The sequence below is a fragment of the Suillus bovinus genome (genome assembly GCF_016758785.1).
Source record: "Suillus bovinus strain UH-Sbo-P2 chromosome Unknown EDB93scaffold_1, whole genome shotgun sequence".
NCBI lineage: Eukaryota > Fungi > Basidiomycota > Agaricomycetes > Boletales > Suillaceae > Suillus > Suillus bovinus.
Window position 1 is genome coordinate 1,290,007 of NW_024542057.1, and position 26,093 is coordinate 1,316,099.

Sequence of the window (26,093 nt, forward strand, 5' to 3'; positions counted from 1 at the left end):
GCTGGGTTTCAATTTTATAAAATTACAAAGAGTCACTGCACAGACCAACGTCTAGACCTCTACATCAAATAACCTTCCGAAACAACCTTGTAGGACAGTGTTAAAATGCTTGTATGGTTCAGACGCTGATAACTTTTCACCGCATAAGTAACAAAAATGTTGGTTACACTTGATGCAAGTCATCTGCCGAGTGTGGGGTAAGGGGGATTCACAAAGAACTTCGAATATACTCACATGATTACACCCCATACTCTTCTCCACTCGAACACCGCATCCAGGACAGCTCGTACTACATCTTGACATCCACTCACGGTTCAATCTCTCCTCATACTTTAAAACGAGTCTCAAAACGTTCCTTTTACCCCACCTCCTCTCAATCTCACAACGTCTAACATCACCCTCTTCTAACCCCAGATACTCCATCACAAACGACTCCGTAACCTCCAACGGACACTCGCTGATCGGCCCGTGCCATGTTCGTCTACAAAACACACAAAATACAAACTCGCACCTCGGACACGTACGTAACCGCGCCCATCCGCTTTCTTCGTCCTCTTTCGGGCTCGGCACAGCCGTCTGGCACACAGGACAATGCACCATCCCAGGATCCCGCTCTAACTCCCTCTTTTCTCTAAGCCACTTCCATCTCTTCACCTCTTCCTCTTTAAGCACTCTTACTACATCCTCCTCACCAGCCTCGTGTCCCGCTTTCACGCATACAGGATCAGCACACCCGACCCGTCCAATATCCCCCTCCCTTATACACGAACCCCAAAAGTCTGTTAGACACGAACGGCAGAATACATGACCGCACCCAAGTCGCACACAATACCTTCCCTTGTATGCAGACAAACAGATCGCGCAGGAAAACGATGTTTCAGCAAACGCAGCATCCTGGGCGTGTGTATTGTAGGATTCAAGCAGCGGAAGGAGCGTCAAAGGCGAAGCGTTGATTATCGTGATGTCCCCAGGTTCCAGGAACTCTCCTCCGCTAATGAACGCTACCCAGACATAGAGAACCCCTTGCGAGTCATGCGTCCACATGCCAGTGAGCTGAGTGTACAGGCGACTGCTCGGATACCATCCATGCGTGCACGTCAGCGACGTAATACGGGGGGATGCACGTAACGGATACTGCGGAGGAAGAATCAACGCAAGCGAGAAATGCGGGAGCGCAATAAGCGGGCTCGTGGTGTGAGAACGGTTTTGAGGTGGTGTAGAAGGAACGATAGTTACACTTCGTGCCGGTGACAGTTCTATGGGGATCTCTAGCTTGATTGTACGTCCAAACGGCCCAGCATCGTTGGATATACATACATCTGGGAAGATCGACTACTCTTCACCAATTAGCTCTTGATTCAGTACTTTAACTCAGAATGCACCTTTAGCACCTCCCACTCCTCCTCTTGTATCATAGCGCACTCTTCATCGGAAATATACTCCTCGTCATCACTTGAGATACTCTCCGAAGAGCGATTCGATAACATCGTAGAGGACGTAAGGGCTGTAACCTAAAGGAACTTCAAGTTTCCACGAAGGTATAGTCCGAGTCACGTGCATTCATTGTTATGTCGTCTCTCAGCTTATTAGTCAGCATTTAGCCTTTGTGCTACCTTTCGAATTTGAAATCTGAAAAAGAACTTGTCTTCCTTCTTTCCCAATTTTATCACATGAAATTCTGCGTCGACTCTTCAAAGCTTCATGGCCAAGCTATCCATTCAATTTTTGAGTACCTGAAGCTTGAAGGGTCAGATGCCTCAAAGTTGATCAACGGTAATGGTTGCGGCACGTCTCAGAGTTGCACATCAAAGGCGCAAGTTCTATTTATTTTCCTTCACCTAGATCTCATGCACCGCGCGAAGGACGACGTGATGAATATACTTCCTGCAGGATTCCGCATTGATAGCGGGATATGCGAAGGGGAAAGGATCCACAGGATCTGTTTGTCACACCATACAACGCGCCAAACTTTCATGGAACGACTCGATTTGCCTATTTTCCGCTGCTGCGAACTCCCGCTGAAACTCTTCCATTCCAGCTTTTGCGAAGAGTACACCGGACGTGCTATAAGGTAATAAAACACCTTGCATCCCACTGTACGACAACAGGGATCGCACAGTCCTACCTGAACCCTCATATGCACGTTGAAATTGACAATGTCTCGGGTCCGACGCAAAGCGTCCTTGCTTCTATCCCTTGCATTTAAATTGCATCTAACATTTTTGTTGCTAATCATCGTCCTTTGAATCATGTTTCACTCACGAGATATGTGACAATGCAATGGAATTGAAGTATGTCGTTACCAGCGATGATGTAGATGTCTTGTTTCGAATTAGTCATGCTGACGGCGCGGGAGGGACTACAAGCTCAGTTGTCATTTTTTTCAAGAAGGGTGCGAGGAGTACGATTGCGTTACGGTGGTATATACCTCAAGTTTATCCTGCTGAACAGGATTTGCCTTGGTCGCTATCAACAGCAGCTCTTCGTCATTACTGGCTTGGCTTGCAGATGGTGAGATAGGCATTTGCGTATTATCTAGCATGGGTTTTATCTGACTAGTTGCTTGATCTAGATGTATGGTTTGTCAATTGGTCTTGTCCAGGTATAACGGGAGCTTGATCTGGTTGAGGCGATTATGCCGTCCTGTTTAGCAGCATCAGCCAGCTTCCAGCTTTCCACGACATGGGAAACTTTGGCCGACCCTATCAGAAGAAGGTCATCTTTCAATGTATACTAAAAACCATGTGGAAGATTGTTTTGATAGGTGGCTGAAATATTGCGCTGTTTCTCATTGACCTTTTTGGACTGGCAGCAGGAGATGCACTAAATTTCGCATATTGTTCTTTTGCCTTGTGACATGCATGGGCTGTTCACTCTTCTCCAGCACGCGCTTGACGACCCTTATCTACACCAAAGAAGAGAGTGCGCTTGTTGACTTGCGTATGTTCAGTTTAATTGGCATTGCAAACCCACTTCGATGCCTCCCCCTTCTATCTTTCAGCACGCGGCGCAGCATCCGGTTAGTCAAGCGTGAGCAGGATATATTGCAGCTTCACGATCATACCCATGTCACTGATAGCTAGCTCATAGGTGGAGGGAAACTTGCGTTGGCTGTGTCGACCACGATGACTGGACTCTCCTTCTTGCTCACAGCAAACAGAATGACGTCTGCGGTGCTCAGGATATTCCTGTACCTGCTTCCAGTTTTACACAGTGCGCACTCGATTCTCACCTCACAAAATACACATGTCGACCAGATACCAAATACATACAGGAATGCGATGCGGGTGATTTATCGAGTTGAGTATCATGCGCTGATTCTTCTTTAGATGTATGGAATTTTATGTGAGGTCTTCCCAACACCTCACCGTGGCACAGGTGAAGTGCTCTCTCATCAAGATTTCCGCGACACCGGTCGGTAGTAGTACATCAGCAGCCACGATAAATGGGTACGTTGTGATCGCGGCTTCTCTGTAATGCTAACGATGACTTTTGAGTTTTGCAGTCTATCTTTGTGTCTGCTGCGTTGTTTATTGTTGCGATCATCTTGACGATATTGCTTCATGTGCATCGAAGTGAGTTCGTGAATCTGGTGATCTGTGTAGTCCTTATCTTACGACTGCGGGCAAGATGGCTTTATGAGCCTCGTGCGCATGACAGACTCTAATATATAAGGTTTGAGACCGGGACGATTCGAATTCCGTGTCTAGATGTAAACATGCATCAAATGATCTATCTGTGATCAGTCGCGGATCAAACCCTTTGCAACGGAACATAACCGAATGAACAATCGAAGGGAATCAAACAACAAAATAAAAGAAAGCGCTGATATATCGTAGCGGGCACGTGCGAGTCCCTGAACTCGCTTGCCTACATTTAAGGTCACCAGGGGGTTGTAGCTCTGATAGTGATTTATGAGATCTGATATTGTCCCCGAGATCATGGGAGGTAGAGGGTGAAATTCAGCTGGAGTCCGGGTGCACGATTATCCACGCGAGACGCAGTGACGGTAGCTCGGCCAAGTCATGGCCCCGGTTAGGTCCATAGAGTCCTAACCCGCAGTAATTATTATCTGTTCGCGGGCGCTAATAGAGGATGAATTCACGACCGCGGCATTTTCACCTGGTCCCTTGCATCCTAGACTAATGTAACACTGCATTAAACTAGGTAATCATGTGCGCGATCCACTAATCAATAGAAGACCTCAAGGTATCCTCATGCGAAGGTAAGCTTGCAGTGATTTGAAACACCGATCCGATCGACTGTCGAACAATGATACCTATTCTGCAACACATCAGGGGTCTTTGTACACATCTGTACAAGCTTGCAGCTGAGTGCCTCCTGTACATGCTGGCACGAGCTGTACAAGTCCATCTTGTACAGCTCGTAGGCTGGTGAATTTTGATCAACAAATGCTAAAACAACTTATACAACCATAATATGGTACATGGTACATGTCACATTAGGCCACTGTAGTATAGCTCCTGAAGTAGCAGCTGACAAAGCACAAAGCAACATGCTTAGGTACAGGAAAGATATCTCTAGATTCTCTACTCTCAATTCAAACTGTATTCTAATTCTAAGACCTAGGTTCCCTGAAGATATAATTTGACGAATAAAGATAATTTGGAGGTCAAGATGTGATTCTGGCACTTTTGGTGTCGAAATTGTCATACTCTGATCACATGATCAAGCGAAGCACAGTTCACTTACGAGAATTTGATTCGTCGTGTCATGTGATTGTCGCGTAGCTCTTGAATAAACTGTCACGCGTTCTGGTCATTCGTTTCTTCCTCTTCGACACAACCTCGCAATGAGCTCGTCCGATTATGGATTTGACGATGAACTTGACTCAGCTGTCCTGAACGAACTGGACATAATCGAGGCCGCTCATCGTCCTCAAATTCGAAACCCTCCTAAGCCACTCCCACCTGCGACCAAGCCACCCAAATTCCTGGATGAAGAGGATTCATTTCTTGATCTTTCTCTCGAAATCGATGACGCGGAGCTTCAACGCATAGACACGTTCATTGATGCGGTGTATAAGGGAAATGCACAGCCAGTGGCAGGCCCAAACAAGAATGAGCGGCCTCCTTCCAAGAATACTATGCAACGAACCCTATTCGGAGATATTGTGCAACCGACTGCATCTTCCAGTAGGCAGAGTCCTAGTAAACGCTCCTCGCTTCAGCGGATAAGGTCGAGTCCCCGCAAAACTTTTGGCCAACAGGCGCCTCGGACGAAACAGTGGGACCATACTGTGTTTGCAAAGTCAGGTTGGAAAAACCCAAAGACTGTCAAGGGAAAGGGAAGAGATGATGGAGACGATGACCTGGAGAATGTCGAATTTGAGCAGTTCCCTGCTCCATTCATGTCAGGTATGTCCAGGGTCTTTTGGTTTGCTACAATTCATAAAACAGTACTGATACGTGTCTTCAGTTGGGTAAGCATGTTCTTTGAACACCGTCATACAATTCTTACACCGCAAATGCTTCGTTATTTCATCAGACCCGTGTGTATTTCGCCACAGCACGTGCACTATTGACTGACGTTCCTACAGCCACCTTCTATGAAACTCAAGGTCGACATGCTTGAAGCTAAACATTGGATATATCCCCTAAACCAACCAAAGCGTGACTATCAGTTCAACATCGTTAGGCACTGCTTATTTGACAACACCCTCGTTGCATTACCCACCGGATTGGGAAAAACTTTCATTGCGGGTGTTGTGATGCTTAACTGTGAATCTCTCGCGCTCTTATCAATCACAATCTAATTTCTTTTAGATTATCGTTGGTTTCCGAAGGGAAAGGTTGTGTTCGTTGCTCCAACAAAACCTCTCGTCGCGCAACAAATCGACGCGTGCCACCGCACGTGCGGCATTCCTGGTTGTGATGCAGCCGAGCTTACCGGAAACAATCCTAGAGCTTATAGGTGTAGGATGGTCTGTATCATTTTTACTCGGTCGACGTTTACGCTGACTCGGATTTTTGTAGTGGGCGGAAAAACGGATATTTTACATGACACCACAAACCCTCATCAATGATCTGAGTACGGAAAACTGCGATGTGCAGGATATCGTCCTTATTGTCATTGGTCCGTTACCTGCAGTAAATTACGTTGATCCGGCTTGCTAAGGGAAACGTGCAGACGAAGCGCATAAAGGAACAGGAGACTATGCCTATGCACAGGTCATTCGTTACTTGATGGCCAAGAATCCTCATCATCGCGTGCTGGCATTGACTGCAACGCCTGGAAGTACACCTGAAGCTATCCAGAGCATCGTTGATTCACTGCACATCAGTCACATCGAGATTCGTGATGAAAATAGTATTGATCTCCGTGAGTATATGCATAAGAAGGTCAGGGTCAAACCCGAGTTTCGAGTTACACGGCTGACGCGAGGATATCGACATCTGGTATAAAGGAAATCAAGCAGCACATCATCAAGATGACTGATGATGTTCTGAAAGCCCAGGAACTCCTGAAGGAGGTGATGATAGTCAGTAATTCTTCCTTTTGGTAACTCTTATTTGACGAGGGCGTATTGATAGAGCATCATCAAACCACTCTCTAGCAGAGGGGTTATAGACGTGGTGGATCCAGTCAAGATGCACCCTTATCGTGCCCAGGCTGTCATGCAACGCATTGGGGCTCAGCGGAACAGTCCTCACAAATGGGCATTTTCCTCGCTGTCTAAGCTCGGCGCATTAGCGCGTGCGATGGGGTACCTAGTGAGCACTCCTTACGACGTATATATAATCTTACCTAACAAGCCCGTGTGTATGGCTAGATGGAAGCCAGCACCGGCATGTGTCACAACTGCCTGCTGGAAATTTCAGCTGAAAAGGAAGACGATTCAGGGAAAAAGAAGGGTTCCGCAACGAGTGGCTTGCGTAAGGACAAGAATTTTATGGCTCTTCTTAGTGAGCTTGAGGTGCAGAAAGTCCGTCCAGGCGGGTACGGCATGCACCCGAAGATGGAGACGCTTAAGATGCTGCTGTTGCAACACTTCGGGGCACGGATGGGGGAGGGGGAGGAGACAAGAGCCATGGTGTTTGTAACATACCGGGAGTGCGTGGATGAGATTGTACATATCCTTAATGAGGAGCAGCCCCTCTTGAAGGTGACGAGGTTCATCGGGCAGGGCACAGATAAACAAGGCCGGAAGGGGTTTGCGCAGAAGGAGCAGCTTGAGGTGGGTCTAGAGTTTTGTCCTGTATGTGCGCTGATAGAATTATCGAAATAGGTCATCAAGAAGTTCAAGGCTGGTGAATTCAATGTGCTTGTCTCTACTTCTATTGGCGAAGAGGGTCTCGACATCGGGGAAGTTGACATGATTGTATGTTATGACGCACAAAAGACGCCAATTCGCATGGTATGTATACCGTTCAAGTCGTCCCTTTTACATGTATATAACTAATCTCCTGTCGTCATGTGCAGCTTCAACGCGTCGGACGCACGGGCCGTAAACGGGACGGCTATGTCCACGTCCTCCTCTCCGAGATCCGCGAGGAGTTAAATTGGGACAAGGCAAAGGACACATACAGCGAGTTGCAGAGATGTATCGTTCGCGGTGATCAACTTGAACTTTATGGCGACATCCCACGACTCCTCCCTGAACATGTGAAGCCCCAAGTACTCGAAAAGAAAATGGAGATTGAAGAGTACGTACGCCAAGAACACGCTCCGCGCAAGAAGAGCACAGCTGTCAACGACGAGGATTTGTCTCCAAAGGGCAAGAAACGCAAGCGAAATGATGATTTTGCTAGGAATATACCTCCAGGCGCAAGCACGGGCTTTGTCAGTGTCAAAGACCTGCTTATCAAGGGCGCAGCCGTGAAGAAGAGGAAGAAGTCAAAGACGAAAGGTTTTGATCCCACAGCTGCAGAAGACGACTCAACAGATATGGAATTGGAGGCTAATCTCATGGATATGCGCCGTACTGCCTCGACGCCTGCTGGTGCCAGTACAAAGAAGGACAAGTTGCGCAATACACGTACGATGGATCCATCTAAGAAACGACAGCCGGCAACGTCATGCAGAAAGGGAAAGGTGAAGCAAAAAGAACCCTTGACCACCAGCCAATTCTCCCGAAAAGGTGATGATGATGATGACGACGTTGAGATCGAGCAGGGCATCTCACTAGCTGCTCGCGAGGCCATCGCTCGTAAAACTCCTTCCCCCAAGAAAACACGCCCAACTTTGACTACATATCACTCGTCTTCACCCGCTCCGATTTTGGCTCGAGATCGTTTGGATAGTTCTGTGAAAACGAAAACATCTGCAGTTCAAGATCTTTCTTGTCGTCCTATCGAAGATGATGTGTTACTTTTAAGCTCCTCGGAAGCGGAGAATCCTTCAGGGCCAAGCATGTTGTCTTCGCCGCCGATGATTTGTGACGAGGACGACGTGATAGAGTTATCATCTTCCCCGCCGCCAACCCAAACTGACCCTGATCAAGCCGCAGAATCTTCATCAATGTCGTGTGGTCCCCAAAACTCTCCGACCGATATGTGCCACAAACGGAACGAGAGAAGTCGAGAAGGATCTCCGGGTCGCTTGCCATCACTGCCATCATCTTCAGACAGTGTGACAGGTAACACGCAAAGCATGGCGTGGCTACTAGGATCAGATGATGAGCCTGGCATCCAAATTCTGTCTTCTCCACGCATGACACCACTGCAGGAGCGCAGTCCTTGCGCGGATCGCCTATTTGACGATGAAAGCGTTGCAGACGGAAGGCGTCTTTCACCTGGGGCACTTGTAATGCAACCACCTCCTCTACCATGCCGAGGTATCGTTCAGTCGCCCGCATACTCTTCTGATTACGATATTCCTGATGCCTCATTCGCTGTGCGACCTGCTGGACGTTTTTTCAAGCCGCGTGCAGTAGCCGCAGATCTCGACTCGCCGGTGTTGGATGTGCCACCTCTTTCTCAACGGCGTTTGAAACGAAAGGATACAAATATCTTTTCTTGGGGATCAAGTCCACCTCCAAAGCGTAGCAAGCAAAGGCGGTTTGTATCTATGCGACATAACCCGTGGCTGGATGGAGAAGCAGCCCACTCTGGTGACGAAGCAAGTGAGGGATCGTCGCACTCGGAAGATGATGTTGAAAGTGATTCCGATCGCCAATTCATCAAGGATATCGCAAACACTCAGGTCTCTCCTTCTTACGATCAGTCGCTCGCTTATCGACGGGGTTTGCTCACACAAGCCCCGCTGGGGGGTCCCATGTTTGCCACCAGACCAGTGAAGAGGGGAGCATACGCCCAAGGTGAGAGCGCAAAGCGCCGCGCTGGTGTGTCAAGTTCTCCCGTACGCGAGGACGATTTGCCGGACGAATATGCCATCGGCAGCTTTGTCATAGATGATGACGAGGACATCATCTAATTGTCATGTCGAATATCCCATGTCGCGGTTCTGCAGTCGAGACTAGGTGTGGTCTTGTATGATCCTCACGGTTTTGATATTTCGTGCACTGACTCGAAACATATAGGGGGACCGGCAAATTCATATTTTTTCGAGTATGATACACATTAGTTGGGTGGATTGTGCTACAGAATGTTACAGGGTGCTATAGAGTACTCTGTAGCAAATTATGCTCCATTGGCAATCCGCGCTCAATATATAGACAATACAGTGGCTATTAGTATTAATAACGTACGTTTCGAAACCTAGAACCTTTCGACAGTCAGCTAGCGCTGGATGTGGTTGCTCATTCAGAAAGAGGGAGTGTGAATTTCTGTATTCATTGTGATATAGCGCAACAAGCAGATTCGTACTGTCAAGATCAAAGGCGGTGCCCGACTCAGAAGTTACGGAACTGGCGCTTGTGCAATGCACCTACTAAGTCGATGATCACCTGAGTACTATAGAGACTGATACCGTGACTTTACAGGTCAGTGGAACCAGTGTTCGCACAGCTAACTCGTACTGCCAAAAGTTTTCAGGCGGAATAGTGTACTCGAGCGCGGCGTTATGTAAATATTGAAAGCCGACGGCTTGGCAACAGTCAGTGGCAACCAGTGGGTAATGTGTCGGGGCGGCCCGTCACCGTCACAAAATCTTCAATGTCACAAGTACTAAGTAAAGTCCTACTACTAACGCCTTTCCTCATCGTCGCTCACGACGCTGGCCGACTAACTCGATATTAGTGATAGCCGATATCACGTAAATTTTGCGAACCGACGGTCTGGTCAGGTGGCGTCCAGACTCCAATTGAAAAGGAGTCGTACTACTTTCACCGTTTAGGACCTGTTAGGACTCTTGACCATGGATGAGCTGGTGCATCATTGTCTGCGAGAACTTTCATTCGATGGCGATCTTGGTACGTCAACACTATGTATTCTTATCCTTTTTCGCGGCTGTTTTTGGAGTGCCGATCGTGAAGAGGATCGTTCGAATCCCCATCATAACAACTCTTGAATATCGATTTTCTCGAACAGCATCTGATCTTCTGCCATTCCTGCAGGTTGTAACGTTTCCCGCTTGCGAGATTTCATCGTAGGATTCCACAGTCACGACGCTACCCACCCGCAGGTCGTCGACGATGCTTTTTGTGCGTTCGTCTGGTCCATAGTCGTCCAGCAGCCCACTGTCCGCGTTGGTACGGTTCCTCCGGGCGTATCATCTGAAGTGCACGTCGCTCCTCAGACCAGCGCAAGGCGTAAAGCGGCAGCTAAGGGCGAGGTACTTGTCGAAGAAGCTCCACCATCACTCACTATCGTTGAGAATGCACGCGATAGGTCATTAGAGGACCTAAAAGCAGAATATGGCGAAAATCTTAGGATTGCTGTTGATCCAGAGACTTCTTTTGCTGCAATCACAGGATCTCATATCAGAGTATGTAGCAATCGTCATTCAATTCAATCTGAGCTCACTGTTTTGCAGTCTTCGAAACTCAGTCCAATGGTTTATAGTGCTTTGCAATTCATCACAAGAGGTCGTGAACAAGGGGTTACGACTGTCGAGCTCGGACGTAAGACAAAGTACGATCAGAAAACCTGCTTTTATGTCATCAAACAACTACTGGAGCTTGGCTTAATGTATGTTTTGTTCTTTCTCTCTACAAGACACGTAATGATGCAAGGATAGTATCAAAGTACGGCGAGGAGGTGTTGGTAATCACTCCTGCATTCACAGATATTTTGTGGAGCGCAGCGCGTTCTGGCAACAGATTCAGCAAGAAGAAGCCAAAGATGACGAACCTGTTATTATTGGAGAGAGTCATCCGCAAGATGCAAATCCTATTGAAGATGGGACTCCCTCTGTTTTATCGTCGGAACTCGACTTTGAGCCTGTGGATTCCAGACATTTGTCTAGTCTTCCACTACTCAAAAATCGAATTATCAAGTTGCTGAAGGCGTCGCCGAACAATATCCACTCCTCAAATAACTTAATTATCACCCTCGTAGGTCATGTTCAGTTATGGTGCGGAGTCTTTGTTGAATCCATGCAGGGCTTTGTGGATCCAAACAAGACAGACCGTCGCTTCTTTGAAACTCGTCTGCGAGAGTTGATTGCACAAGGAGTGATAGAACGTGTGTTGGTTCCGAGCTCCAAAGTCAAAGACAGGCTTGTCAAGTGCATACGACTTGTCACTCCAGACAATCAACTCTCAGAGGGCGGTGTTATTCTTGCCCCTCAGGAAGGCGAGGAGGATGACAAGAAAATCATGCTTGATAATACATCTGGTGTGACACATCATTCATCTGTAAACTGTTCTAATTAGCCTCTCAGCTGGTCACACCGAGGTCAGGGCAAACCGCACAATCCAAAAACAAGTGTCGGATGTACTTGAAGAAGCAGGGTCTTCCGGCAGAACTCTTCGTGTAAGTCTCCACACGGCACGCTAGAGCAGCAATCCGACTTTGTTCATAGGAAATCTGCAGCGCCCTTGGCAACTTCGACAAACGCACTATTGAACTTCTTTTAACCCGAGCAGTCAAGAGTCGCCCTCCCGCTCACCTCAGCGATCTCGGGACAATGGACTTTATGGAGTCGTTTGGGCGGGAAAGACGACATCGATATTATACTCTAGCGGCATATACGATAATCATGGCCAGCGAAAAGCTTGAAGATACGACAACGTCATATGCTAATATTGATCTCTCAAAAGCCGGTGATTTCGCCGTGTTCCACGAGGCGATGTTTTACGATGACGATGAAACTCTTCACTGCTATGAAGACATACTCAAAGGCAAGGAGGGCAGAGTGAAGACAGGAGCTAAGAAGCGTAAAATGCCAGAAACCGAAGATCCAGGAGATGATGAAGGGGTTGAGGGTACTCCAGAACCTGTCCCAAAAGCCAAAAGGGGCCGTCCGCGGAAAAAGCCACGTGGCGAGGAGGACGGTGAGATATCTATCCCTCCGAAAAAGCGTAGTCAACTTCGCAAAAACCCGATTGCTGAGGAGTGTGATGGGACTTCGACGGTACCTAAGGTTCCCAAAAGAAGGGGCCGTCCACCTCAACAGAAGTCCGACACTGAACCAGCCATTCGCCATGCCGAAGTTCCAAGGAGTGAATCGATGGAGGGTGTTAATGACATTGTTCTTGCCGCACAAGTCCCGTCAGCACCTCCACCAGAGACCGGTGGACACCCTCCGGAGGGGTCGGGTATCACCGGCGTAGCTAGTTATCAGCGAGGAATGACTCCAACCACATCTCATGTTGTTCCTGAGCCCTCGACTTCAAGCCCGAAGGAAGGAAGTCATGCGTTACAGGAATCATCTGACTTGTCTTCATCGGCGGTACATGAGGATCCCGGTGACGAGCAACACCGTATCTGTCAAGCTGTGACAGGCACCGATGTCCAAGCTGCGGTACCTCGTACGTCTAATGGCGTCGCGCTTACGGCCGACATTGACAACCTGACGGAATCTCGTAATGGGCTTGTCGTAGAGGGACTCAAAGCCAAGGCATCTCGTAGAAAGCTGAAACCCCCAATTCGCAAGAGCGGTGCTTCCTCTAACCCAAGACTTGGAACTGTGGTAGAAGGAATATCGGCTGAAGGTTCTGATGATCGAATCGATGAATCAGAAGTCGTTCGCATTCCACAGCAAGCAGTAGATGATGCAAGAACCGATAGATTATTTGTCATGGATAAGCGCCCTTCCGAACCTATGATCATCGATCCTGCGCTACTGGATACGTCTTCTGTAAGTGAACCTCATGTTTGCTTTCGTATCACTCGATTAATGTGATAGTTAATGGAGGCGGACGTAATGTCCATTATGATAGGAGAGAAACGGAAGGGATCCCCACTGCCAGTAACACCTTCCCAACACAAACGCCCGCGAAATAAGCCTAGTGACAAGCTCAAAACAAATACGAACATATCTCATTTACGCCGCGAGAACGAATTTTATCGCGTAATCCAAGAATTTGGTGGTATTGTAAATCTGCAAACAAAACACTTTTTTGATGCTCACATTGCTCTGCTGAATGACATGGCTCACCGTGGAGAACCTGCAAGTGCACCCTCAGGAACTCGTATCGACAAGAGAACCGCAGAGGCCACCATAAAGAACATGGAAAGTCGTGGCCGCGTCAAAGTCCTCAAAACCACTATATTCTCCGTCACCGGAAGCACTCGGCCTGCCTCCCTTGTTCACCTCCCAGACACGCCTCAAGAGAAAATCAACGCATTCTTACATCATCTGAGTCACACCATCCCGGCTCCTAATGTTCGGCCTGTCAAGACATTTGAGGAACCTGTGGAATTTGGAGCTTCGAGCAGCATCTCGCAATGCACCACTCTACCGCTCCATCTACTGCACATGGAAAAATCTGGGAAAGATGATGCTGGACATCAGGTCCTTGATACTGCCAAGGCGGAGGAACTCTTCTCGTACGACTCTGAAACGATCCGCGACGTGCTACTTACGGAGAGAACTACGGTAGCGCAATTGTATGGTTTCAGAGTCGGGAAAGCGGCTCGGTTGCGGGACTTTCACGTCTTTACCCTTGGGTTACTCGAACAACACTCTTCGCCCCGTATTGTGTCCCGCGAGCATTCCATGATCGACATCTCCTTGTACCAACTCGACGTCCCCATTGCCGTCTATTGCTCATTCATTACCGTACTCAGTTACGACGAAGAACTATCAAAGCTCATGGCCTCCGTGGAGGGCAAAGAAACATTAGTCGGAGACCTGCCGGACCATATATCAGCAAAGCTGCAGGTGGGAAAGTTGCATTCCAAAACCCGTGTTTTGGAACTCTTAGATGCCCTTCGGCTTCTTGGACTTGTGACTCCCTACGAACTATCCACGGATGACAATGCAGATTTTACATGCACTCTCTCTGATGGCCGGACAGTTTTACTCAAGGCAGCCCCTTTTGACGGGTGGCGGGTAGCTGCACCATCTGCTGCGCCCCGATATTGGCGCTTCAATGAAACAGCGCCGTTACATCTCTGGGCTCTTTCGGATTCTTCCCCGCCTTACTGGAAGCATGTCTCGGTGAAATCTCGCTGTGATGGTGTAGCTTTTTGGGACGAGCTGCATAAAGTTAGCCGAGATGTTGCTTACGTGCAAAGCGCCGTTTGTCCAACGCACGGCACTTCGGGACCTCCAGAAAACACACCTCTTCTGCGGTTCCTTCGCCGGAGAGCATCTTGGGACTTGGATTACCGCTTTACTTGGCACCAGAAGCGTTATCTAGACCAATCTGTAGACCGCGCCACAGCCCGCAGTCCACTCGACGAAGAGGATGTTGACTCACAGCTGCAGCATATTTCCCATGTTCTTGGTGCTCCACGTGCGCCTATTGTCACTTACCTCAAAGGAGCCGCCGAAAAGATTTTGCGCGAAACGAAGAAAGCACGAATGAGGCAGAAACGAGATGGAGCAGAGCATTGTGCGATGCAAAACATTGAAGCCAAAACCATACTTCAGAAGAAGGCCGAGGAAGCGAAGCTTCAGAGGGAAAGCGACTGGGAGGCCCTACTTCAACGCGTGCATCCCGGACCTCTGAAGGGCACCATGGGCATCCGCATTCGAGCTGTTCACAATCGCTTTATGCAATCCAGCTCGATCAGAGATACGGATCGATGGCAACGTGAAATTGAAAACGCCGTACGGGAGGCTGAACTGGCTTCAAACAAGGTTATCGCAAGGCCGAAGGCGCTCGCGCTTACGCGCCCTATAGCTTTACCTCCTGTTGCAGCCAATCCTCCTGAGAAATCGGTGCATTTCCTCATAGCTCAGCAAGGACCACCTATCCACATGCAACAAATAGACAAGACGAGAGGAAAGAGCAAGACCAAGGAAGGCCAGTTTTGTTTATTTGCCTTTCTGCGCATTTAGACGTAACCATCTTTTGTAGACCAATCAGAGAATAAGACCCACCAGAGACGTTCTAGATTCCATTGGACTCGAGAATACGATGAGCTCGCCCGTGATACATCTGCTATAGTTCGTGCTCGATGTCGTGGTGGGGTCAAGATCGATCTTTCGGCTTTTGACCAAGTGTTTCCTGCTGTGCCTCGTAATTCTGTCCGTCTCCGTCTCTCGCATCTTCGAGAAAATACTGGTGAAGAAGTGTATATGTCGCGCCTCGAGGACCGATGGCATGACCTCTGGATTCAACATAGGGGTACTGAGCACCTTCCCGATGAAGATCCTCAAAGCCCGTCGAACTTTGACATAGTAAATCACATAGAGTTTCTTCGGAAGCATGTTGATAAGAACGCCTTGTAAGTTTACTTTTACCTGTCTAATTTATGTGGATGCTGACCGCAATTAGGAGAGTTGGTTATGTTGAGCATACAACTCGGACAAAGCTACCAGCATCAGTGGATGAAATCATACATCATTTCGATGTCCTTTGCAACACAACTATTTCTCCTGCTTGGGAATTTGTGTGGCAAGCTACCGTCGAAGAAGGCCGAGAGAAACAGTTTCTCCGACAGTCTTTCACTCATGGACCAGACGAAGTTCCATATCTCACGAACACAAGTGATGATGTAGTTCAAGTCGCGGAAGCTGCGCTAAAGGTGACAGTTGCTCGTTTGACCTGTCCAATCGCTTCTCACTACCTTTGCACCGTCGTATAGATGGTTTTTGGCATGTCTAGCGAGCATTACGATGCTGATTTGGCAGCGGGAATGCTCCATGGTGTAGGTGATCAGTCTGTGTCACTCGCAACCTCCAACCTTTTGCGCCGTGGAGTCCTGTCAAAGGTGGTTCGTGATCCCCAAAAAATGAAGCCAGGACGCACATTGAAAATATCAGACGTGTGAGCGAAGTCATTGATTGACAATTCTACTGATTGACACAATTGTAGCAACCAAAATGCCATCGGAGGCTCGATACATGGAGACTTATTTCAAGACGCTGTCGCTCTAGATGAAGTACTTGCAGAGCAGGTCGACAATATGGAATGGCCTTTGTTAGCTTCTGATGGTGACACCGCAGCACTACTCCAGCTAGTGTCAGAGGAGCAGGTACGTTGATGACTACGCTGCATTGTAGAAGTGTTGCACAGACAAGAACACAGGTCAATTTCATCATAGATACAGCACAGTCGCAAAATGCTCGAACAAGGCTTGACTGGAATAGCAAAAAAGCAGGTTTGTCTGGTGCCTCAATTGTAATTCCCTCCCTCTCACAGAGAATAGATGACAATGATATAGAGACTAGCATCCAAGTCTGCTTGAAACCACTCGATGGAGACGACAACGAGGGCAACGGATGTGCGATAACGCCTTTATGTGAGTTGCGCTTGGACCCTACGAACACATCACTCGACGAGATCAAGCAACATGGAAAAACGGTAACCCAAGCTGACGCTGCTTGCGCTGAAAAGATACAATCAAGAATCGTAGATTGCGCGCTATGCATCGAGTCGACGTTTTCCAAGTTTGTCGCTGGTCTGGATGGCGAACAACGAATACTGGCTCGAGATATCTTTGATCGAGCTAATGCGTCATTAGAATTAGGCTCATCAAAGTCGCACTACCTAGTATGCTTTCTATTTGGGCGTCGTTTGCCAATTTGTTGATCACCTTGTACTTTGAGGCTCTGGGTGCTGGTGATGTGGTTATGGACCTGTTACAACGAATGTCCCAAACCCTCCCACCCCTCATTCTCTGGGTTGGATACTCTGCGCCAGTTATCGTTTCCTGCCTTCATGTTCATGCTCGTCCTTGGACAGTGGAGATTATGAAGGAACCAAAAACTCTTGCCTTACCTCGACGTTGGCTAGATATCCGCGGCGGTACAATACGAGACACATGGAACGCTATCCTGCACGCTGTGGTGGGCGTCATTTTTTTTCATCCAGGAATTTCTCAGGTAAGGGTTTTGACAAATTTGTTCGTGTGCTTGATCTCAATCCGATAGACCGAGCTGCGGTGGAGGCTCAGGGCAGTATGTGACCGACAGGAATTCGTAGACATCCTATGTTTCTTGTACCGTGAAGAAGCCATTTACGCACGAGTCGGTACAGCATGCCCGACTGGCACCGTCTGGCCGGCGACATTAGATGATGGGGAGGAGCAACAGGTTTTCTGGTTCATTGGTAAGAACAAGTATTGGTATCAAGTCTAAATCATGTTCATTGGACGTTGCGATAACCATATTACTATGCTCATGTCAGTGTCATGGAATAAAGTTTAAAGATATTCACACTGTTTTTTGAACTGGTCTTGCTACATAGATGTGAGGCCATCTGCGCTTGATTCACTCACCAGTTTCGTTATCCGTGACCAGTACCAAGGCCTGAAGTTTATACTCTACCCCTACTCGCTATGCTCATACTCTTACAAGGAAGTCATAGCAATGGCGACCATGGCCTTCAGAGAGGAGAGCTAACAGTGACGTGTAGCAGTGTTTCAGTTTAGTTCTCGTGCATAGTGCTCGGGGTACAATATATACACTAGACGATGGTCAGGTATGTGTTATAATATTCAGATGCAATGAGGGTATACAAAATTTGCGGGGAGGACAAGTTGACATGTGCAGCAGGTACTAGGCATTTTCCAGGACTCTGACGGAGGCTGCCCAAGAGGTGCCTTCGATATTCCAGAATGTTGACAGGTGGATCTGATGAAACGAATACCCGTCTCGCCCTCCGATTTTCCACTGCAAGTGCGAGCTTTGAATGAAATGGCCATTATCACATTGCTGGTTGACAGTACATTAACTCAAATTTACAGAGGAGGAACATGTAAACATACGATGCAAAAGCCAAAAAAGTGATACGCAATTTGACGCGCGAGATCAGCCCTTGTGATGGGCATTTCGTTCGTCCCGATGTCGATCGGGTACTCCACTGTATCATATCCGGGCCACTAACACTGAACTTAGGCTTCGCAATCGATCGAGGGTGCGAACACTCACAGCTATGACGAGTTTGAAAGTCTGGACCTGAGTACGATCGACTGTCGGGAACATAATTTCGTGGGCGTCTTTCAAGTGCGGTCCACCGCCGGGCTGAAGACACTCCTCCAAAGGAACACATAGACTATTCTTTTCTGTATTCACCTGGAACATAACAGTCGAGGAGCCATCTCTGTTATACTGCGGAATGTTCATCGGAACAAACGCTTTCACACTGGGAGAGGTACTACCAGAAGACTGCATGGAAGGATTCTGGTCCTCGTTAATCATAGCGACAAAAACAACTATGCAGATAAAACTCACCGATGCTGAAGAGATGGGTATAACAAATGATGGATGATCACTTAATTGGTGAGGATGTACAACTTGGTGTATACCCAACGTGTTGTTATACATGGCGTAGGGGAAACGTTCATGACTGATATTCTGCTGCAGGTAGGACATATTGGTAAATCTGGATTGGATCGTCGAGCTGGGGTGAGTTACCAACATCCAAGCTAGCTATAACCATGCAGTCCAGGTCGAACCTCTCGAAGACCTCTCGGACCCATGGTCCCAGACACCAATAGTCTGAACTGAATTCATACAGCTCCATGCCAGAATGTTTGAGCCGGTCACGGAAAAGGAGGACGAGGATTTATTGTACTTCCAGTGTAATCTTTGTTCCTCGGAGACGAATAAGACAAACCGGACACTAGACCACCACTGGCATGTGAGAATGCTTGCAGAGCTCAATGGCTCCGCAAAACCTGTGCCGTCAACTGATACACAAAGGATGCCATGAAGTGTCTTGACCTTGTACGTAGACTCAGGCTTTGTCCAAACACTCAAGAGTACTGTCTCACTCCGGAACATGCGGAGTTAGTTGTCGAGGGAACTCGTAGATACAGTTCCCAGTAAACACTGGCAACTAAAGGCTCGCCTAGATGTACTCTTGAAGATGCGACTTAAAGACATTAGACTTGGGTGAGACAAAGCTGAAGGACAGGTGCCTACGGATAAAATCAGGTTGCTCAAGCTTCCAACACATGGAATCACCGAGTCCGGACCCACCAGTTATGTATCATGCCATGTATCAATGATTCAGGCAGAATGACATGACTTACATGTCTTGGCGTCTCAAAGCCAGCACGCTCTCCTACTAGTGGCGACTTATCAACTTGAAGCTGGCCGAATCTTTCAGGCCTATGCTGCACAATACTTGTTCCCCCTCACTATTATTTCCCAAAGGTCTGAGACGAGTCTCTTCTCTTTGTTTGGAATAGTAGTATGAATGAGGATGATGATGCGAGGGGTCATCAACACGAACCCCCGCCCGGGAGAAGAGAAAAGGGTTTTGCAGTATCTGTGAGTTTAACATCGACGTGTGTATCGGGAATTAGTTGGATGCAATGCGTCAAGCTACTCCTAACACCAAGTCTTATACCTCTTGTGCCCGACGCGGTCACCATGCTGGCTGGCACGTGCTCGTGAAAATACAAAAACACACGTCTCTTTGATACAGTGTGGGTCCAGAGAGGTGCTCATGGATAACCTTCTCAACAAGAAGGTACTATGTATAACCCACAAGTCCATATTTGACCATGAAGGGTCCCGCCCGGCGAGAGCGAATACAATAACTGAATACCCTGCGAAGTGAGCGAGTTATCGGACCTACTTTCATTTATTATCACAGAGAACAAAAGTCACGGTTTCCATGGGTGTCGGAGTCGTCGAAACGATCAAATTTCTCATCACCACGTCGTCAACTTGGAATGTCAGATAATGAGTTTAGTATGCATGGACCTACTAGAGCTACTACAGAGATTCAAGGACAAATTCAATCTCCGATACTTGACAGTCCTTGCATGTATGTTGAAACACCTTTTGATGCATCTCGTTTTCAGGCAAAATGTTCAATTACAAGGTGGATTTGAACTCGCCATTACTCGAGGGTCGAAACTGCAGTGTGGTCAACAACAGGTCACGCTGGTTGTCACCCCCAAGCCAAGCAGGTAGGGGATTTGTTTTGTTTTGTTTTAGAAAAATCAATTTCATTAAATCTTCGGTGTAGCATGTGCTGGACGCTTCCTTCATCGATCGTGTACCTGCTACTCGCCGACCGACATTTTTTGCACCAGGTACAGTCACTCAGGAGTGGAACAACCACGCATATGGCATCTTAGCGACTGTGTCCATCTCCGGATCTCTCCCTGGGTCCGATACAAAGTCCATGTCTGTCGACGATGGGCCTCTGAACTCTACACAGTTTCGAAAAAGGAGCTCTAAAATGTCTATTGAACCTTCCCCATCGACAGGCACCTATCGCAAGGCTTCGTCTGGGATGTCGGTTGATTCATTTTCTCCGAATATTGCTCGGCATAGGGCTTCATCCTGCATGTCGGTTGACGTTCCTTCTACTTATCAGAGCCGAGGATCGTCAGACCAGATGCTGATCGATGAGGTTCAGCACCATTATCCTACACAGAACCTCCCACAGCAGGTGTACGGTCACTGTGCTCTTTCATTTACTACTATATCGCCAACCGTGACATGTTCTCGCAATACTTCGGTACATTTCCCACAAGAAGTTGCGCTCACGTCAAGCGTTTTGCCACTCGCATCTTTTCCATTACGACATATCTCTCTATCGCATGAGGAAGTTTCCCCCTGCGGAGAAGCGAATTTGGCGTCGATCCCTTTGTCGCGATCATTATCCCTGCAACATGGGCACGGCCAGGAAAATCAAGTCCTCTCGCCAAAAACATCACAACCTAGCCCGATCACCAGCTCCCTTGCACATGTTTCTGGTCGTTCGGAATTCTCATCAGCTGCATCTCCCGGAACATTCTCCCCCAAACATGGGATTCTAGCTTCATGGGAAGGGAAAAGATCGTCCCACACGAGTTCAGATGCTGTTCATTGTCAATCACCTGCCAGTAGAGGTCGTATTCGTGCGCGAGAATCATCTTCAGGAGACAATGCTAGTTATAAGCGTTGTTGTATCCGACAAGATAGCCAACCTATTGTTCTTCTCTCCATCGATTCTCGTTCAGCACGCGGCACATCTCCGCAATCGCCTCATTCGCTCTCCCCTATCAATGAGGCTTGGCTCTTGCCTATGGATAAGCAACTGGAAATGGCCCGCGAGTTACAGCTGAAAGCCAGGTTCAGGAAATTCAAAGCTATCATCGGTGGGGCTGTCGACGAAATGGAGGTAATTGTGCCTGATCATAAGGACCACCGACAGCGTAAAATCGCACGCACGAACACGAACTCGGAGCCTTTTTCAGGGATTCCAGACTACCTGAGATCTTTAGAGCGTTACAATCCACCAAAAACCACACATGCATCCCGATTCCAACCCCGGACGTCATTTGACATTGGGAAGGATATTGACCATATCGCTCAAACCTGGACGAAGCTCGCGCTGTGCGATTCTCCAACGGCATTGCGAGGGGATGCCAGTGATGGACTCCTTAAGGGCGAAGTACCCTATCTTTCTTTATCCCCCCCAAGAATCAACGAGCCTCCCACGAGCCAAAGCAGATCACTATCCGTTCGTAGAAATGCAGGTCTTGGCGCAGTCACACAGTTCCAGAATGATGATGAAGTCGAGATATACATGGGAGATGCTGTGAACTTGGCCGCTCCCACGTTTCGCCGACGCAGGACTGCCAATGCCTTCGATGCCAGAGTGGCAATACCTCGACTTCCTAATAATTACTGTTCCCAGGGTGAAGATAGTTGATATGATAAGTACACAAATGTATACGGACTCTACACAGTGCGCACAGTACGGATGCCAGGAGGACATTTATGTTCATGTTATGTAAATCTAAACGTGACGAATTACAATAGTCTCGAGTTTCAACAAATGTACTTCACGATAAACGTAGACCACGGATTCACGATCGACTGTTTGACAGACAAAATCGAACGATGATCGGGTGTAACTTAGGGATTTACATGTTGCAACTCCAGGAAATTTTTTCGAGCTGCCAGCCGCAGAACTAAAATATACCGGCACAGAGTACAATACCAAGACACAAGGATCGCAGAGTCTGTACGATCAAAACATGCCCATACCATCTTCATCACCATCACCCCACCCACTGGCAATGACTTCTTCTTCTTGTGGACGGGGGGAGGGACGGCGTCCTGGAGACGGTGGAGTATTCGGCATATCGTTTGGATGAACGCCTTTTGTGGCGGCGGGTTGCGATGTGGACGTGGTGACGCCTTGCGGTTTAGCTTGCGATTGCTGAGCACTGTGCCACGAAATCTTCACTGGGCCTACTGTAGCGATAGTTGATCCTTTGGCAAAACCCTGACAAAATAGTGAGCACAAATCAAATGCGATGGATAATTTCTTGACCAACCTGCTCAGCAGCTGCTCTCGTCTTAAAACTGACGAGAACTTCATCATCGCCAATGCTCTCTGTTGATTCGAGCTGACCGGTAGTCTATAATTATCAATGAGCCACGCAACCAGAAGTGAAATATCTCGACGTACTTCATACCAATCCTGCAACGCTTGCAAGCTGTCTTCACGAACACCCTTCACCAACAGCTTCCTTGGGCGGTTGTCGAGTTTCATACTCGCCCTAGGAGGACCACCTCGCGGTGCTCCGCGATAGAAGGCACCACGCGTCCCGCGACCGCGACCTCTGTATCCACGATACGGTGCACTATACGAGACTTCAGGAGTGGTCTCCGGTATTCCAAGACTTGCTGCCTCCTCCTTTAATTTTGCGAGTTTAGCCTTGAGTTCCTCTGTAGACTCCCCGACGGCATGCAACTCAAGCTCTTTATCTAACCGTTCTCTCTCCTTTTTCTCGTGGTCGTTCTGAATAGTCAAGGCAGGCGAATGAACTTTGGCGGGGGTAGCCGACAGTGGTGACGGTACTGATGAAACTGTCATCTCTTCTCCCAATTTCCGTAATCTTGCTAGAATCACTTTCTTCTCCTCGGGAGAAGAGGTCTCTAATAAGGTCATTAAAGACTTCTGCTCCGATATCTGTCGTTCCAACAGCTTCTGCTTCGCTGCGAGCTCTGATACGGCGGGAGACTGGAGGGGTGGTTTACGAGTGGGAGTCGTGGCGGGCGGTGCAGGAGGCTGGGATGGTGCAGAAGGCATGGGTGTCTCACGTGCAGCCAGGTTGGCCAGTAGTGGTGCAGAGGCTGCTAACATTCGCGATCCTGTTTGCCCATGTCCTTCCATGGGCCGATGCCAAAATACTTTCACAAACCGGTTCCCAAACACAGCATCTTCCGACTTCCATGCAGCATGAGCCTCGGTGTGTTCGGCGAAACTCACAAGCGCCTTGGCAGTGCGAGCATCGATCGCAACATTGGTGACTGTCCCGAAACGTTTGAACCAACCATTGACAGCGTCAAGGCTAAGCTTGTCCTCTGGAATCTTTTCCACCACAAGTGTTTTATCTTGCCGTCGTTCTGGACGGAATGTCTGCGCGTCACCACCGAATATGCCTCGTCCACGAGGTGCACCACCCCTCATCCCTGCTCCGAACCCACCACGCGTGTTGTACGTTGATGGTCCTGGTACACTTGGAACACCCATCTCCACATCCATGTGTTGAACTGATTGCTGCTGCATAGGTGTGGAACTCTGAGGAATTGGGTCTCCTGCCGGTAATGCCGGCGGTGCAGATTCTGGAGGCAGCTGAGGAGTTAGGTCCTGTATGACCGGAAGTTCGCCAGACCTGTCCACCACATGAGAAACTTGACTGCCGTCCTCTTGCTGAGCCCTGGAGAGTAGAGGAGCACGTTGCGTTCCACGACCCAAGCCGATACCGGCCCCATTCGGACGCATATCCATGCGTGCCTCGTGAGGATCATAGGGGGCACCTTGAGGCATGCCGAAAGGTATTCCACCAAACATTGGCAAGAATGGTACAGCAGCATTCATAGGAAACATTTGCGATGGGACAAAAGCGTCTTCGCCGTGACTATACTTGCATAATGCACCACGAGCACAATATCCATTATCTGTAGGGACACGTTAGCGGTGTCTGTAGATCGTTACGGAAGAAGGAGCGCACTATGATAATCACGACATATTCCTTTTCTTTGGTCTGGGGGTTGATAATTTTGTGGTCGTCGGGTGTTCACACTTTGATTGCTCCCATTCATACCGCTACCCACTGTACTATTCATCACCATTCCTTGGCCCCCGGCCCTATTTTGGCCACCACTCCATGCACCAGTGGAGCGAGAGTCACGACCGTTGGGATACCGTGAAAATTGGCCTTCTGCACTTACTCGAGCACCTTTTGTGGGTGGGCGCCCGTCACGTTCATCGTGTTCCAGCGATCGTTTCTGCCCTCTTTCCGTCGGCGAATGATTAGATAGGAGGCCATCCAGAGGTATAGGAATCCCAGTATCTGCGGAATGCGAATGTGAGGGCAGCGAGAAAGAACTTGTTGGGTCGCTGGCAGTGTATGGGAGATACGTCTTAGTTCTGAGAACAGTGAATAATGTATCTATAAATGAGGGTCCCTCTGGGTACCGAATTAGGAACGAGACGCATAGATTGCAGAATTAATGCGAACCTTTCTCTAAAAACTCTTCCAACTGAGAGCTGAGCTCCTTTCGCATCTCATTTTCCGGGACATTGTGCTTCAGCAACGCGAGAACGTATTCAGCAAGTGCCCCAGGCTCCGCATCACATCTGTATATGCCAATCATTGTTAGAGATTATGAAGACTGAGCATCCGGTGATACGCACATTGGCTCCAGAGTTCGGACCAACCAAGGCTTTAGGTGAGTTACAGTGGTCGGATCGTAAAGCATTTTCACTGGAGAAAAAGAAAGAAAAGAAGAGTTAAACAACTAAACTGTGTATCTTGGGTTATCGAGGACACGAAAAAAATTACGGATGAAAGAAAAATAATGGACCGCCAGACTGATGCAAGTAAATGCTCAGGTGGATGCTCTGCTTGAGGCAACTACCAGGGATGATGATTAGTTCGCCTTGACTTATGACTAAGCTATGAGGCACACACATCGTCTTAGTCAGCCCCAGAGCTTATGTACTAGTCGCCAGCGTCAACAGATCATAATGGATCGCTGCTGGTCGATAGATACCCTACACTTTGTATACATCAAGACAATTAAACAAGTTACAGTACATGACATGCAACCATTGCTCCATTGCTTCTCGGTCTGAGCATCCGAATATCATTTAACATCCAATGGGCTTTGGACAAATGTCGGATATACACTGACTCGCCAAAAAGTCGGTATTGTCACACTGTCGTCCAAAATATACCCACGATGTCGTCTTCAAAACCGCAGTCAAAGTCCGAGTCGCTCGTGAGATGAGCTCTAGCATTAATCTGCACAAACGTTAGTGTGCCTCGTGTATCATTTCTGCGGGAGCCCCTATTCCAGAGGCCACCTGCCGCACTCGTTCAGGTCATCCGTCAACAGGAGGAGATCCTCTCGGCACAGATGATTCGAGCTGCAGGCATATTTGGCCGATTCCTGTGACTTGAGCGCAGAGGCCTCCCGTAAAGCATGTACAGCAGCATTAACTTCCATTGTCGTGAACAGCAAATCAGTGCAGATCGAGGAAGATTAGTCCATCGACTGTGACGGCGTGCATGACCACAAGCTATACTCGCCTGGTTGCCGCCGCTAGCCCATCTATATCCCGAGGTGCGCACCAAGAACGTAACCAGCGCGCGCGCCGGGTTGTCTGATCAGGTCCGTCAACGTGACACCATGAGCATGATTAT

At 48.3% G+C, this 26,093-nt stretch overlaps 6 protein-coding genes across 6 annotated transcripts; 3 read left to right on the forward strand and 3 right to left on the reverse strand.

Moving 5' to 3' along the window:
• Positions 1 to 2: 2 nt before the first annotated feature.
• Positions 3 to 1,527, reverse strand: EDB93DRAFT_1113386 (uncharacterized protein). Its single transcript, XM_041448187.1, has 3 exons — positions 1,383 to 1,527; positions 235 to 1,332; positions 3 to 183 (listed from the first exon to the last, which is right to left on the reverse strand). Exons 1-3 carry the CDS (start codon positions 1,485 to 1,487, stop codon positions 52 to 54), a joined length of 1,335 nt encoding a protein of 444 aa, XP_041313824.1. The 5' UTR covers positions 1,488 to 1,527; the 3' UTR covers positions 3 to 51.
• A 3,226-nt stretch (positions 1,528 to 4,753) lies between these two features.
• Positions 4,754 to 9,607, forward strand: EDB93DRAFT_1113395 (uncharacterized protein). Its single transcript, XM_041448188.1, is given in 13 exon segments — positions 4,754 to 5,378; positions 5,395 to 5,397; positions 5,508 to 5,512; positions 5,561 to 5,741; positions 5,787 to 5,944; positions 5,997 to 6,096; positions 6,151 to 6,362; positions 6,428 to 6,502; positions 6,555 to 6,734; positions 6,794 to 7,198; positions 7,250 to 7,378; positions 7,444 to 9,452; positions 9,503 to 9,607. 12 exon segments carry the CDS (start codon positions 4,814 to 4,816, stop codon positions 9,394 to 9,396), a joined length of 3,966 nt encoding a protein of 1,321 aa, XP_041313825.1. The 5' UTR covers positions 4,754 to 4,813; the 3' UTR covers positions 9,397 to 9,452; positions 9,503 to 9,607.
• A 671-nt stretch (positions 9,608 to 10,278) lies between these two features.
• EDB93DRAFT_1324544 (uncharacterized protein) lies at positions 10,279 to 17,764 on the forward strand (the record flags this gene model as incomplete). Its single annotated transcript, XM_041455013.1, has 16 exons — positions 10,279 to 10,333; positions 10,478 to 10,848; positions 10,897 to 11,051; positions 11,101 to 11,416; positions 11,465 to 11,699; positions 11,746 to 11,837; positions 11,887 to 13,164; positions 13,213 to 15,289; positions 15,335 to 15,704; positions 15,755 to 16,004; positions 16,065 to 16,246; positions 16,295 to 16,454; positions 16,508 to 16,580; positions 16,629 to 16,972; positions 17,029 to 17,304; positions 17,353 to 17,764. The coding sequence occupies 16 exons, from the start codon at positions 10,279 to 10,281 to the stop codon at positions 17,557 to 17,559; spliced, it is 6,441 nt and encodes a 2,146-aa protein (XP_041313826.1). The 3' UTR covers positions 17,560 to 17,764.
• A 61-nt stretch (positions 17,765 to 17,825) lies between these two features.
• EDB93DRAFT_1113402 (uncharacterized protein) lies at positions 17,826 to 19,297 on the reverse strand. The gene is made up of 5 exons (XM_041448189.1): positions 18,842 to 19,297; positions 18,655 to 18,780; positions 18,352 to 18,603; positions 18,189 to 18,302; positions 17,826 to 18,135 (listed from the first exon to the last, which is right to left on the reverse strand). The coding sequence occupies exons 1-5, from the start codon at positions 18,944 to 18,946 to the stop codon at positions 17,980 to 17,982; spliced, it is 753 nt and encodes a 250-aa protein (XP_041313827.1). The 5' UTR covers positions 18,947 to 19,297; the 3' UTR covers positions 17,826 to 17,979.
• An 818-nt stretch (positions 19,298 to 20,115) lies between these two features.
• On the forward strand, positions 20,116 to 22,081 carry EDB93DRAFT_1099474 (uncharacterized protein; the record flags this gene model as incomplete). Its single annotated transcript, XM_041446923.1, has 3 exons — positions 20,116 to 20,200; positions 20,238 to 20,302; positions 20,405 to 22,081. The coding sequence occupies 3 exons, from the start codon at positions 20,116 to 20,118 to the stop codon at positions 22,079 to 22,081; spliced, it is 1,827 nt and encodes a 608-aa protein (XP_041313828.1).
• A 160-nt stretch (positions 22,082 to 22,241) lies between these two features.
• EDB93DRAFT_38695 (uncharacterized protein) lies at positions 22,242 to 25,309 on the reverse strand. The gene is made up of 6 exons (XM_041456235.1): positions 25,082 to 25,309; positions 24,906 to 25,024; positions 24,396 to 24,854; positions 22,847 to 24,342; positions 22,713 to 22,796; positions 22,242 to 22,660 (listed from the first exon to the last, which is right to left on the reverse strand). Exons 1-6 carry the CDS (start codon positions 25,144 to 25,146, stop codon positions 22,403 to 22,405), a joined length of 2,481 nt encoding a protein of 826 aa, XP_041313829.1. The 5' UTR covers positions 25,147 to 25,309; the 3' UTR covers positions 22,242 to 22,402.
• Between the last annotated feature and the right edge of the window lie 784 nt (positions 25,310 to 26,093).